The sequence below is a fragment of the Hypanus sabinus genome, chromosome 11 (genome assembly GCF_030144855.1).
Source record: "Hypanus sabinus isolate sHypSab1 chromosome 11, sHypSab1.hap1, whole genome shotgun sequence".
Lineage (NCBI taxonomy): Eukaryota > Metazoa > Chordata > Chondrichthyes > Myliobatiformes > Dasyatidae > Hypanus > Hypanus sabinus.
The window spans coordinates 7366566-7381916 of record NC_082716.1 but is presented as its reverse complement, the minus strand read 5'-3'; the positions used below and the strand labels follow the sequence as shown (position 1 = coordinate 7381916).

General features: G+C 44.8%; 1 protein-coding gene across 6 annotated transcripts in view; it reads right to left on the bottom strand.

Annotated features, from left to right (window-relative positions):
- ttll7 (tubulin tyrosine ligase-like family, member 7) overlaps nucleotides 1-15351 on the bottom strand; it is a 204366-nt gene that overhangs the window by 111867 nt on the left and 77148 nt on the right. For all 6 annotated transcript variants that reach the window (XR_009514665.1, XM_059983750.1, XM_059983752.1 and 3 more), the window contains one exon: nucleotides 7690-7906. Coding sequence is in view for 5 of the 6 variants with exons in the window: in XM_059983750.1 (XP_059839733.1) it covers nucleotides 7690-7906 (217 nt within the window). In the remaining variant the exon portion in view is untranslated. The remainder of the gene's footprint in view (nucleotides 1-7689; nucleotides 7907-15351) is intronic.

Below are 15351 nucleotides of genomic sequence, written 5' to 3'. Positions count from 1 at the left end.
AGCGGACCCCTTGGTAATAGTAGGGGTCCATGGCATAAAAAAGCTTGGGAACCCCTGCCCTGGGATTAAGTGAGTGGAGAAATATTTGATAGGATCTTAATGGCAAATACATGGAGCAATCAAGGATAATTATGGCCAGATTTGGGAACAGCTTCTTTCCAACTGTGATAAGACTGCTGAACAGATCCTGACCTGGATCTGGGCCGTACCTTCCAAATATCTGGACCTGACTTGCACTACTGTACTTACCCTTTTCTATTTTCTAATTATGATTTATAATTAAAATTTTTATTATATTTACTTTGATTTGTACCTCAGGGAGTGTGAAGCACAGAAACAAATATCACTGTGATGATTGTACGCTCTAGTATCAATTGTTTGGTGACAATAAAGTAAGTAAAGTGGTACAAATACATGTAATAATCTGCCAGAGGAAGTTATTGAGGCAGGTACAATAACAACATTTAATAGACATTAGGTCAGATACACAGATAGGGGAGGTTTAAGGAAAAGCAAGGATATAATGTTGAGGCTGTATAAGACACTGATGAGGCCTGACTTGGAGTATTGTGAGCAGCTTTGGGCCGCTATCTAAGAAAGAATGTGCTGGCATTGGAGAGGGTCCAAAGGAAGTTCACAAGAATGATCTCAGGAATGAAAGGGTTAACATGTGAGGAGCATTTGATGGCTCTGGGCCTGTGCTTGCTGGAAGTCAGAAGAATAAGGGGCATCTCATTGAAAGCTATTGAATTTGAAAGGCCTTGACAGAGTGGACGTGGAGAGGACGTTTCCTGTGGTGGAGAAGTCTAAGATCAGAGGACGCAGCCTCAAAATAGAGGGATGGCCCTTTAGAACAGAGATGAGGATGAATTTCTTTAGCCAAAGAATGGTGAACTGTGGAATGTGTTGCTACAGGCAGCTGTGGAGGCCAAGTCATTTAAGGCAGGAGTTGATAGATTTTTGATCAGTCAGGGGATGATGGGATATAGGGAGATGTCAGGAAATTGAGGCTGAGAGGATAAATGTATCAACCACAATGAAATGATGGAGCAGATTCGATGGGCCAAATATATCTTGAGATTTTTTTTGGTTGTATGGTTTAGAGGGGTATGAGCCAAATGCAGGCAAATAGTTTAGATGGGTACCTTGGTCAGGTAGGATGAATTAGGCTGAAAAACCTGTTTGCAAAGGACACCTTTCTATTAAGAGTGTGACCAGAACTGAACATCATACTCCAAGTGCAGCTGCACCATCCTTCTCGTCTCCGCCTCTCATAATGCTACACACTTCTATAGAAGGTCCTCCTTCATTCTCCTATGTACAAAAGAATAAAGACCTAGACTGACCAGCCATTCCCTACAACTCAGGCCCTCTAGTCCAGGCAACATCCTCGGAAATCTCTTCTGCACACTTTCCAGTTTAACCATGTCTTACAGGTGCTCAAACCCGTACACAGTACTCCAGGTGTGGCCTCATTAGCAACTGTACAACTGCAAAATCACCTTCCAGCTTCTATATTCAATATCCTGACTGATGAAGGCCACTGTTCCAAAAGCATTCTTCACTATCCTGTCTATCTGTGACTCCACTCTCAGTGAACTATTTGCTTATACTCCAAGATCCATCTGCTGTACAACACTCCCAGCAGCCTACTGTTCACTATGAAAGTCCTGCCTTGATTTGACCTTCCAAAATGCAACACTTCCCACTTATCTAGATTAAATTCTTTTGCCGTTCCTCAGTGCTTTTATCCAGTTGATCAAGATCTCACTGTCATTCTTGATCACTTCCATCTGCACTAAAATGTACAAAGTTCATCACGGGTAAAGCCCTTCCCATCACTGAGCACATCTACATGGTGTGCTGTCGCAGGAAAGAGCATCCATCATCAAAGACCTCTGCCACTCAGGCCAGGCTCTCTTCTCACTGCTGCCATCAGGAAGAAGGTACAGGAGCCTCAGGAGGCACACCACCAGGTTCAAGAACAGTTGTTATCCCTCAACCATCAGGCTCCTAAACTGGAGCGGATAACTTCATTCAAGTGCACTTGCCAAATCACTGAACTGTTCCCACAACAAATGAACTTACTGTCAATGATTCTTCAACTCATGTTCTCAATATTTAATGCTTACTTGTTTATTATTATTATTTTTTCTTATTTTCCAAGGGATCTTGGGATCCAAGTCCACAGCAAATAGAAAGAGACAAAACAAGCAGATGGGGTGGTAATGAAGGTCTATGTCATCCTTGCCTTCATTGGACAGAGCAAAGATTGTAAGAGACAGGAAGTTACATTACAGTTGGATAAAATGTTGGTTCGGCTACACTTGGGCCATTGTGCAAAAATTCTGGTTGCCCTATTACAGGAGCATTGTGGAGGGTTTGGAGAGGTTGCAGAAGAGCTTCACCAGCAGGCTGCCTGCATTAGAAGTTATGTGCTGCAAGGAGAGACCGGACAGCCTCGGATTGTTTTCCCTGTCGCGTTGGAGGCTCACAGGGGAGCTGACAGAAGTTTGTAAGATTAAGATCGAAAAAGTTTGCACTCTATTCCTTGAAAGGCAGAAGATTGAGGGGAGATTTGATAGAGGTGTATAAAATTCTGAGGGGTATACACAGGGTAAATGCAAGCAAGATTTTTCCACTCAGGTTGGGTGGGACTTCAACTAGAGGTCATAGGTTAAGGATGAAAGGTGAAAAGTTTAAGGGGAACATGAGGGGAAACTTCTTTGCCTAGAGGGCGGTGAGAGTGTGGAACGAGCTGCCAGCGCAAGTGGTGCATGCGAGCTCGATTTCAACGTTGAGAAGTTTGGATAGGTGCATGGATGGTAGGGGTATGGAGAGCTATGGTCCTGGTGCATGTCGATGGAAGTAGGCAGTTTAAATGGTTCAGGATGGAATAGATGGGCCTAAGGGCCTGTTTCTGTGCTATATTGTTCTTTAACTCTATGACTCATTTTTTTTTTTAAATTTTATTTAATTGAGACAGAGCACAGAATAGGCCCTTCCAGCCCTTCAAGCTGCACCACCCAGCAATCCCCAGATATTAGTCTAGCCTCATCACGGGGCAATTTACAATGACCAATTAACCTACTAATCAGTACATGCTTGGACTATGCGTGGAATCTGAATCTATGCAAGGAAAGCTATGCAGTCACAAGAAGGACGTACAAATTCTCTACAGGCAGTGGCGGGAATTGAACCCCTGTCACTGGTACTGCAAATTATCATGCAGGGAATGGGAAAGGGGGGAGAGGGGGAGTGGTGGGGGCTGAAGGAGGATACAGATCATGAGCCGGCAGAAGAAATTAGTTAAATTTAACATCATGCCCAGCACAGACATGATGGGCTGAAGGGCCTGTTCCTGTGCTGTACTACACACAATGTCCTCTGCATCAGCAGCATGTGAATGGAATAGTGGGTGCTGTGGGTTGAGACCCTGCATTAGGGCATTGTTCATTTGGACTGACAGCATGTTGGAGGGCGAAGCTCTGAAAATCTTCATACAGGACCCGGAAAAACCAGACGAGGAACTTCAGCAGATGGAATTTAATTCAGTCAAGTGTGCAGTGTTGCACTTTGAGAGGACAGACCAGGATAGGACTTACTTGGTGAGTGTTGGGGGACTGAGGAGTATGGTGGAACAGAGGGATCTGGAAATACAGATCCATAATTCCTCGACAGTGGCATCGCAGGTGAGATAGGGTAAAGAGCGTCGTGTCATATGATATGGGCGATCATGGTCTTTTCATGACCTTGATTGTTCTTGCCAAATTTTTCAACAGAAGTGGTTTGCCTTCTTCTGGGCAGTCTCTTTAGAAGACAGGCGACCCCAGCCACTATTAATACTCTTCAGAGATTGTCTGCCTGGCATCAGTGGTCGCATGACCAGTACTTGTGATATGCACCAGCTGCTCATACGACCATCCACCACCTGCTCCCATGGCTTCACGTGACCCTGATTGGGGGGCTAAGCAGATGCTGCACCTTGCCCAAGGGTGACCTGCAGGGTAGAGGAATGAAGGAGTGCCTTACACCTCCTTTAGTAGAGACACCTTCACCCCACCACCCACAAATTATATTAGGGAATCACTTATTAATCTTGTCACCCCATCTCCCCCTTTGGCACATTGGCCTTCATAAATCAAAGTATTGAGTATTGGGCCTGATTCTGTGCTGCAGTTCTCTATGACACAATGACTATAAACACAAGAGTTTCTGCAGATGCTGGAACTTCAGGGCAACAGACTCAAAATGCCGAGGAACTCAGCAGGTCAGGCAGCATCTATGAAAATGATTAACAGCCACTGTTTTGGGGTGAGACCCTTCATCAGGATGAGGGGTCCAGATAGAGGTCTTAGCCTCTCCACAGATGATGCCTCACCTGCTGAGTTCTTCCAGAATTTTGTCTGTATGTGTTGCCACAGACCAAGAGCTTGGAACGGTGATTAGCTGAAAGTCCTGAATTGCCTCATTCTGTGCCTTAGAAGTCAATGATTCCATTTCAAAACAAATGATATGGGATCTTTTACATCTATCTGTGTTAGCAAGCAGGAGGGGCATCTGCAATATCTCACTGAAGGTCTTCATCCCAGTCATGAAGCACTCCCTCCATACAGGACCAGAGTGTTGGCTTAAATTAGTCTTAGGAGTAAGTCTGGGTCAATGGTAGCATAGCAGCTGGAGTATCGCCCTACAGTGCAAATACTTGCGGACTGCCCCAGAACAATTCTTGCTAATTCTATTTGATGCAAACGACACATTTCACTGAATGTTTCAATGTTTCACTCTTCACCTTCAGAGAGAGAGGAGTATGGCCTACTCATCCATGGTTTAAAACACACAACAAAGCAGAACTAGTTTTGAAAGTCTGGGTCCAAGGTACAATGGTGTGTTTTGCAATTAACCTGTTAATTAGTTCCAGAACAAGAGGCAAGTGTATAACTGGGAGCCATCTGGTTTTTTAAGAACGTAAGATGATTATCACCGCCTGATATGGGGACTCCAATGCACAGGAATGTGAAAAAAACCTTCAGAGAGTTGTAAGCTCAGCCAGCAAGGGCCTCCCCATGGGTGAGGACATCTTCAAAAGGTGATGCCTCAAAAAGGCACAACTGATCATTAATGACCCACATTACTACCATTACTACCATCTGTAATGCTGAGTTCCTCCAGCTTTCTGTTTTTGTTGCTCAGGAGGTACAGGAGCCAATGATTCATGCAGCACACAAAAAAAGCTGGAGGAACTCAGCAGGCCAGGCAGCATCTATGGAAAAGAGTAAACAGTCGATGTTTTGGGCCGAGACCCTTTGACAGGACTCAAAGGTTCAGGAACAGCTTCTTCCCCTCCAGCATCAGATTTCTGAATGGACATTGAATCCATGAGCGTTACCTCAATATTCCTCTTTTGTCTAATTTAATATAATCTTTTATTGTAACTTGCAGTACTTTTTGTGTATTGCACTGTGCTGCAAAACAAGAAATTTCACAGCACAGTTCAGTGATAATAAACCTGATTCTGAATCAGAGATGCACTCTCCCCTAGACTGATGGCTTCAACCATGCCCTGCTGAATTTGCCACACAAACGATAACCTCTCACTCAATGTCAGCAAGACCAAGGAGTTCATTATTGACTTCAAGAGGAGGCAAACAGAGGTCCATGAGGTCCTCATCGCGGGATCAGCGTGGAGAGGGGTCAGCAACTTTAAATTCCAAGGGGTTATCATTTCAGAAGACTTGTCCTGGGCCCAACACTTAAGTGCAATTACAAAGAAAGCATTGCAGTGCCCCTTCTTCCTTAGAAGTTTGCAAAGATTTGGCATAAAATCTAAAACCTTGACAAGCTTCTATAGATGTGTAGTAGAGAGTATATTGACTGGTTGCATCACAGCCTGGTATGGAAACACCAACGCCCTTGAATGGAAAATCCTACACAAAGTAGTGGACACAGCCTAATCTATCACAGGTAAAGCCCTCCCCAACATTGAGTATATCTACATGGAGCGTTGACACAGGAAAGCAGCATCCATCATTGGGGACCTGCACTACTTCATGCTCTCTTCTCACTGCTGCCATCAAGAAGGAGCTACAGGAGCCTTATGACTCACACCACCAAGTTCAGAATCAGAATCAAGTTTAATATCACCACATATGTCATAAAATCTGTTAACTTTGCATCAGCAGTACAATGTTATACATGATATAGAAAAAAAACTGAAATATAGTAAGTATGTACTGTATATATGTATATTAAATAGTTAAATTAAAATAAGTAGTGCAAAAACAGAAATTAAAAAAGTAGTGAGGTGGTGTTCATGGGTCCCATGACTATTTAGAAATCAGGTAGCAGAGGGGAAGAATGTTCCTGAATCATTGAGTGCCTTCAGGCACTCTTCCTGATGGTAACAATGTGAAGAGGGCATGTCCTGGGTGATGGGGGTCCTTAATGATGAATGCTACCTTCCTGAGTCACCATCCCTTGAAGATGTCTTGGATACAATGGAGGCTAGTACCCATCATGGGGTCACAGTCCAGTGGCATGGAGTTGGTGAAGCAAACTGATCTGGTGAATAAAAAGCTTCAGGAGGAGGAAACCAGAGGTCCATGAGGCAGTTCTCATCACAGGATCAGAGGTGGAGTGAGTCTGCAACTTTATATTCCTCTGTGTTATCATTTCAGAGGATCTGTCCTAGGCCCAGCATTCCAGTGCAATTATGAAGAAAACATGGCTGTGCCTCTATTTCCTTAGGAGCTTACAAAGATTCAGCATGACATCTAAAACTTTGACAAACTTCTATAGATGTGTTAGTGGAGAGTACACTGACTGGCTGCATTCAAGCCCAATATGGCAACACCAGTACATTTGAACAGAAAATCCTATAAAAAGTAGTGGATATGGCCCCATGCATCTACTCGGAATGTTCTCACAAGAAAGCAGGGACCACCACCGCTCAAGGCATGCTTTCTTCTCACTGCTGCCATCAAGGAGTTGGTACAGGACCCTCACCACCAGGTTCAGGAACAGTTATTACCCCTCAACCATCAGGCTCTTGAACCAGAGGGGAAAACCTCACTCAACTTCACTGACTCCAGTACTGAGCTGTTCCCACAACCAATGGACTCATGTTCAAGGACTCTTCATCTCATGTTCTCAGTATTTACTGCTTGTTTGTTTGTTTGTTTGTTTATTTATTTATCTATTTGTTTGTCCCACTCTGGCCTCTTGCCTCTCTCTCCTGCCTATTATCTTCCCCCGGTGTCTCTCCCCTACCCCCTTCTCTTTCTCCCATAGTCCACCCTACTCTTATCAGATTCCTTCTTCTCAAGCTCTTCTCCTTTCCCACCCACCTGGTATCACCTCTGACCTTCAGGCCTGTCCTCCTTCCCTTCCCCCCATCTTTTTCTCTTTTGGCATCTTTCCCCTTCCATTCCAGTTCTGATGAAGAGTTTCGGCCCAAAACATCGACTATCCATTCTTTTCCATAGCTGCTGCCTGACCTGCTGAGCTTCCCCACCATTTTATATGTGTTACTCTGGATTACCAGAATCCGCAGACGATCTTGTCTTTATAATAGACTAATTTACCAATTATTTCCCTTTTTACTGATTTTTTGTCAGATTCTCAGCAGCTGCAATAGTTTGCTTCAGAACATTAAACTTTACCAAAATGCTTGAGTCAGAATCACCTTACCAGGTTGGCATCAGTGGGTGTGTGGTACTTCTCCGTGCCCATTCGTACCAACCCATCGTTGTACAAAAATATCCGCAAGGGGTCGCAAGAGGTCACCAGGATGTAGATGCGGAGGTCAAACTTGTAACCTTCCAGAAGGAATGGCTTGTCCAGGTACTCTTGCACAATCAAGTGCTCATGGGCCTGTAGTTTATCCCCGTTCCTTATCAACGAGATTCTGGAGCGGAAATGGAGAGGACACTGGGAGTCACGGGGTAGGTTTGGTTAACAACATCACTGCCACTCCAATGACCTGAATAAAAGTTATAAGACCACAAGACAGGAGCAGAAATAGGCCATTCAACCCATCAAGAATGTCTTTAGCCAGAGTGGTGAATCTGTAAAATTCGTTGTTGCAGGTGCCTGTGTGGGTATATTTAAGGCAGAGGTTGATAGGTTCTTGATTGGGCATGAAGGGATACGGAGAGAAGGCAGGAAACTGGGGCTCAGAGGGAAAATGGATCAGCCATGATGAAATGAAGGAGCAAATTCGATGGGCCAAATGGCCTACTTCTGCTCCTACATCTTTATGGTCTTATGGTAATTTCAGATATTTCTCATAATTTCAGATATTTCTCATATTAAAGTCTCAGTAGCGTAGTAGTGTATCCATTTACAATGCCAGTGATTGAGGTGCGAATCCCAGCACTGTCCATATGGAGTTTGCACATTCTCCCCGTGACTACGTGGCTTTCCTCCGAGTGTTCTGAACTCCTCCCACGTTCCAAAGACACATAGGTTAGGGTTAGTGAGTTGTGGGCATGCTATGTCGGTACCAGCAGGGTTACTCTCAGCACAGTCCTGATGATGGTCGTTGATGCAAGAGGTGCATTTCACTGTATGTTTTGATGTACATGTGACTAATAAAGCTAATCTTAACTTCACACTGATCCACCTCTAGACTGACCTTTTGTTTTTTTTTAATGTAAGCTTTCTTGAACATTTGCAATATTACTTCTAATGTTATTTAATCTCCTGGGCCTTCTGCTGCCCGGTAACTGAATGTCACATTTTTCCCTATAATGTTCATTATCCCCTATGGTTCAACACCTACTCATTTATTTTTCATTTAGAGACACAGCGCAAAATAAGCCCTTCTGGGCCTTTGAGCTGCACTTCGAGCAACCCCCGATGTCCCCAATTTGACCCTAACCTAATCACGGCACAGATTACAATGACCAATTAAACTACCCAGTATGTATTTGGACTGTGGGAGGAAACTTGAGCACCCGGAAGAAATCCACACATTCCACGGACAGGTCATACAGACACTCCTTATAAATCTGATGATGGATCACTGCCTTGAAATGTCAGTATTGGTTAGTGCCCACCATCACAAAGGCAGATTCTCCCAGTAGCTACACAATTCAATTCGACTTTCCATTCTGATATGTCTGTCCATGGGCACCTCCACTGCAACTATAAGGCCAACTCATTTGGAGGAGCAAGATCTCATATTCTGTCTGGGTAGCCCCCAACCCAATGGCATGAACATCAATTTCTTCAACTTCTGGTAACCTTCCATACTTTCTGTCTCTCCTTTTCCATTTTCCATTCTGGTTACCCTTCTCTTCTCCTCACCTACCACCACTTCTCTCTAGTTCCTCTCCTCTTTCCCTTTCTCCCATGGTCCACTATCCTCTCCAATCAGATTCCTCCTTCACCCCTTTACCTCTTCCACCTATCACCTCCCAGCTTGTTACTTCATCCCCCCCTCCCCCATACACCCACCATCCCCCTCACCTGGTCTCACTTATCACCCTCTAGCTTGTTCTCCCACCCCTTCCCCTACCTTCATATTCTAGCTTCTGTCCTCTTCCTCTCCTGCCCCGATGAAAGGTCTTGCCCCAAAAATCAACTGTTTTTCCTCTCCATTGATGTTGCCTGGATTGCTGAGTTCCTCCAGCACTTGGTACGTGTTGCTCTGGATTTCCAGTATGTCTCCAAGTCAGAACTAATTTGGCAACCCTAAGACAATAAGACATAGGAGCAGAATTAGCCCATCTAGCCTGCTCCACCATTCCATCATGTCTGATTTATTATCCCTCTCAACCCTATTCTCCTGCCTTCTCCCCATAACCTTTAGCATGATTACTATTTAAGGAAATATCAACTTCCCCTTTAAATATACTCAATAATTTGGTCTCCACAGCCATCTGTGGCAATGAATTTCACAGACTAAAGAAATTTCGGTTCATCTCTGTTCTAAAGGGACATCCTTCGATTCTGAGCCTAGTCCTGTGCCCCCCGCTACACGAAACATCCTCTCACATCCACTCTGTCTCGGCCTTTCAAAATTTGATAAGCTTCAATGAGATTCTCCCCACCCCCCCCCCCCCCCCACCACCCCACCATAATTCTTCTAAACTCCAATGAGTACAGGCCCAGAGCCATCAAATGTTCCTCATACAATAACCCTGTCATTCCTGGAGTCATCCTCATGAACCTCCTCTGGACTCTCCAATGCCAGCACATACTTTCATAGGTAAGGTGCCCAAATCTGCCCACAATGATTTAAGAGTGCAAATTAGCTCGCTGCAAAGATTGATTAGCGTTAGAGATGGAAAACCTGTTTTGACAGCTCTCGGTCAAAGGCACATAGGATGAGCATTTGGCTAGAAGTAGCAAGTGACACAGGGGTGTCACCAGTGGAGATTACTAAGTTCTGTGCCGTTCAGATCCCTGAAATTAAGGAGATGTTCAACACCTAGTGAGTGGGTCCAGTGATTGCTCCCACTGCCTCGCTCCAGATGGCTGTTCAGTGGGACATTAACACCAGCAGAGACAGACAACATGCCCAATACTTCTACAGACAATATTCCCTTGTTCTTTCTCGGTATCCCTGCACGAAGGCTGAGGCTAATAAAACAGCCAATAAATAATTTAAGAACGGTGATCTGCAGCTGAATAGACAGTGCCTGGAGGACTCTTAGAGATTTTAATTTTGCAGACGCGGAGTAAAGAACCAGCTTTGTAGAAAATCACCACTGAACCCTCTGCCCTATGTCATCTGCCGCTGTCTTATCGTCTTAATTCAGCCTCGCTTCATTAAAAAGCTGGCTTGATGCAAATTCAAATCCTGCAACTAAGGCACCTCAGTTGACTCAGTTCTGTATCAACGATCTGGATGATAATGTAGTAAACTGGATCAGCAAATTTGTGGATGACGACGAGATTGAGGGTGTAGAGGGCAGCGCGGCAGACTATCAAAGCCTGCGGCGGGATCTGGACCTGTTGGGGAAATGGGCCGAAGAATGGGAGATGGAATTTAATGCAGACAAGTGTGAGGTGTTGCACTTTGAGAGGGCAAACCAGGGTAGGTTTTACACAGTGAGTGGTAGGAGTGTGGTAGAACAGAGAGATTGGGGAATACAGATCCATAATTCTTTAAAGTGGGATCACATGTGGGTGGGTTTGCACAGAGAACTCCTGGCACATTGGCCTTCATAAACCATAGACCAGAAGACCAGAAGACATAGGAGCAGAATTAAGCCATTTAACCCATAGAGTCTGCTCTGCCATTCCATCATGTTTGATCCTGTTTTTTCACCTCTGCCTCAGCCCCACTCCCCAGCCTTCTCCCCGTAACCTTTGATGCTGTGTCCAATCAAGAATTGATCAATCCCTGCCTTAAATAAGCCCAAAGACCTGACTTCCACTGCTGCCTGTGATAATAAATTCCACAAATTCACCACCCTCTGTCTAAAGAAATTACTCTGCATCTCTGTTTTGAAAAGGCACCCCTCTGTGCCCTCTTGTCCTAGACTCTCCCACCATGGGAAACACCCTTTCCACATCTACTCTGTCTCGGCCTTTCAACATTCGATAGGTTTCAATGAGATTCCCCCCTCATCCTTCTAAATTCCAGCGAGTACAGACCGGAGCTATCAAACATCAGGAGCCTGAGAGAGAAGTTTTTCCACTCAGAGGGGGGGGGGGGGGGGGCGAGAATTGCAAAGATCCATCAGCAGAAGTGATGGATGTGGGTTCAATTTCAACATTTCAGAGAAATTTTTGGATAGGTTCATGGATGGGAGGGGAATATTGATGATATTGAGATGAGCAACTTCACTCCATCTGCCACAAAAAGCAGGACCTCCCAGTGGCCACGTATTTCAATTCCACTTCCCACTCCCATTCTGACATGTCTGACAATGGCCTCCTCTACTGCCAAGATGAGACCAAACTCACATTGGAGGAGCAAGACCTCATATTCTGAGTAGCCTCCAACCTGATAACACAATTAAATATTAAAAATTAGCTTTATTTGTAACATCAAAATGTAGAGTAAAATGCACTGTTGGTGTCAAATCAGATCAGTGAGGATGTGCTGGGTAGCCCACAAATGTTACATCCTTCACAGTGCCAGCGATCACTGACTGGGATTCATTTCTCACTGCTCTCTGTAAGGAGCTTGTCTGTTCTCCCAGTGACCACGTGGGTTTCCTCCGGATCCTCCCACAGTCCATAACACATACAGGTCAGTAAGTTGCTATGTTGGAGTCGGAAGCGTGGCGATGCTTGCGGGCAGCCCCCTCCCCCCCCCCCCCCCAGCACGTACTCAGGCACCGTTGGTCATCGACGCAAATGACATTTCACTGCATGTTCCGATGTAAATATGACCCATGAAGCTCATCTTTAAAATTTGGCCCCAAATAGTCCTTCTCAATGAGGCAGCACTTCACCTGTGAATCTGTTGGGGTCACCTCTTGTATCCAGTGTTCCCAAAGCAGCCTCCTCTACATTGGCGAGACCTGACTTAAGTTGGGGGACTGCTTTGACAAGGATCTCTGCTCCATCCACCAGAAGCGGAATTTCTTGGTTGTCAACCATTTTAATTCCTATCACCATTCCTGTTCCAATATGTTGGCCCATGGCCTCGTCTTTTGCCACAATGAGGGCACCCACAGGGTTGAGGAGCAACACCTCATATTCTGTCTAGGTAGCTTCCAACCCGATGGCATAAACATCGATTCATCCTTCTGGTAATCTTTTTCTCTCCCTCTTCTCTCTTCTATTCCTCACTCTGACCTCTTCCCCTCGCCTCCCTATCACCACCCCTGGATCCCCTCTTCTTTCCCTTTCTCCTGTGGTCCGCTCTCCTCTCCTATCAGACTCCTTCCTCTCCAGCCCGTTATCTTTCCCACCCACCTGGCTTCACCTGTCACCTTCTAGTTTGTCCTCCTCCCCCACCTTCTTATTCTGGTATCTCCCCTGTTCCTCTCCAGTCCTGAAGAAGAGTCTCGGCCCGAAACCTCGACAGTTTATTCATTTCCATTAATGCTACCTGACCTGCTGAGTTCCTCTGGCATTTTGTGTGAAACGTTTCAATTTTAAAAGCTTGGATCAATGAGTTGTGTTCATGCTATTTTGGCACCAGAAGCTTGACAACATTTCCGGGCTGTCCCGCCTCACATCCTCGGATGCAAAAGACGCATTTCCCTCTACGTTTCTCTGCACAAGCGACAAATAAAGCTAATCATCTTCTCAGCACCTAATGCACTTTCAAAGTGCTGCTCGAGTGGAAGTATTTGTTAAAAAAGCACACACACTGACAAATACAGGTTTCCTTGCCTTGAACACACCGAGGTCAGCTCAGAGAACACAGTCAGAAATGGAACCTGAAACTTGTAGGAGCGAACCAGCTGCAGAGTTGGCAGCCGCAACTTTAATTGCAATCGCTGTTCAGGTTCGGAAGGTTCTTAAAGTGTCACCAGCTGTCGATATTTGTTGATGGCTTGTCTTCAGATTGACGTCAAGATGGGAATGAGAGACCAACTCCCTGATCTACAACTCATTAATGGATGGGAAAATGAGCGTACAATCCACAGCCCAGGGAAGGACACCAGAAAGTGATGAATTTGGATAGAGTCCGCAGCAGGGCAAATACTCTGACCTGCATTTCTTAACAGCTGCAGTGACCGAAGTCTTTAAATAGCAACGTTCAATCATTCTCTAAGCCCGCACCCGCAGTACGGATACACAGAAACTAAAACATAAAATACTACAACCCTTCAGTACCATGCAAAGTCTTGGGCACAAATATAGCTAGGGTGTCTGAGACTTCTGCACAGTACTGTAGTAATTTTATGTATTGCAATGTACTGCTGCCACAAAACACAAATAAATTTAATGACATATGTGAGTGATGATAAACTTGATTCTGGTATGGGTCTCTATTGTGGACTGAGAGTGGGAAGGGGCCAAGAAACCTCAGTGGAAAAAATTTGATTACATTTACCCTATCTTTTCCCCTCAGAATTCTGTATACCTTTATCAAAGTTCTCTTAGTCTCCTAGGCTCCAGGCAATAAAGTGCTAACCTATTCAGAAATGCAGCTTGCTGAGAAAAATGAGGGGGGTGTTTATAAATGTGAAATCAGGAGTCATAACATCATAGAGCTCAGAAACAGGTCCTTCAGCCCATCTAATCTGTGCCAAACTATTAATCTGCCTAGTCCCATTGGCGTGCACCCAGACCATAGACCTCCAAACCCTTCCCATGCATGCACCTGTCCAAATTTCTCTTAAATCTTGAAATTAAACCCACTTCCACCACTTCCACTGGCAGCTCATTCCACACTCTCACCACCCTCTGAATGAAAATGCTCCCCCTCAGGTTTCCCTTAAACTTTTCGCCTTTCAACCCATTAACCCATGACCTACAGTTTGAGTCTCACCCAACCTCAGTGGAAAAAGCCTGCTTGCCTTGATCTATCTATACCCTTCATAACCCTGTATACCTCTATCAAATCTCCCCTCATTCTCCTATGCTCTAGGAAATAAAGTTCTAATCTATTCAATCTTTCCCTATAACTGTCCCCAAGTCCTGGAAACATCCTTGTAAATTTTCTCTGCACTCTTTCAATGTTATTGACATCTTTCCTGTAGGTAGGTGATGAAAACTGCACACAATACTCCAAATTAGGTCTTGCCAACACCTTATTCAACTTAACATTCCAACTCCTGTACTCAATACTTCTATTTATGAAGGCTAATATGCCAAGATCTTTCTTAACAACCCTAAAGTACCTTCATTGCCACTTTCAAGGAATTATCTACCTGAACTCCCAGATCCTTCTGTTCTACTGCACTCCACAATGCCCTTCTGCTCACGGTGTAAGACCTGCCCTGTTGGCCCTCCCAAAAACCAACACCTTGCATCTGTATGCGTTAAATTCTATCTGCCATTTTTCAGCCCATTTTTCCAGCTGGGCCAGATCCCACTGTAAGCTTTGATAGTCTTCCTCACTGTCCACTACACCCTCCATCTTGGTGTCATCCGCAAATTCGCTGATCCAGTTAATCACGTTATCATCCAGATTGCTGATAGAGATGACAAACAACAATGGACCCAGCACTCCACTAGTCAGGGAGGCAACCATCTGCTACAACTCTGGCTTCTCCCACAAAGCCAACGTCCAATCCGATCTATTACCTTATTCTGAACGCTGCGTGACTAAACTTTCATGTCATATAAAACGGTGATAATAAACCTGATTCTGATACCTACACACTGGGAAAAATTTGCTCCTACCAATTAAAGTAGTAACATGCACAACTTTGGGTAAGGACCATAAGGCATTTGGACCATCAAGACTATTCCAACATTGTGGCTGATTCA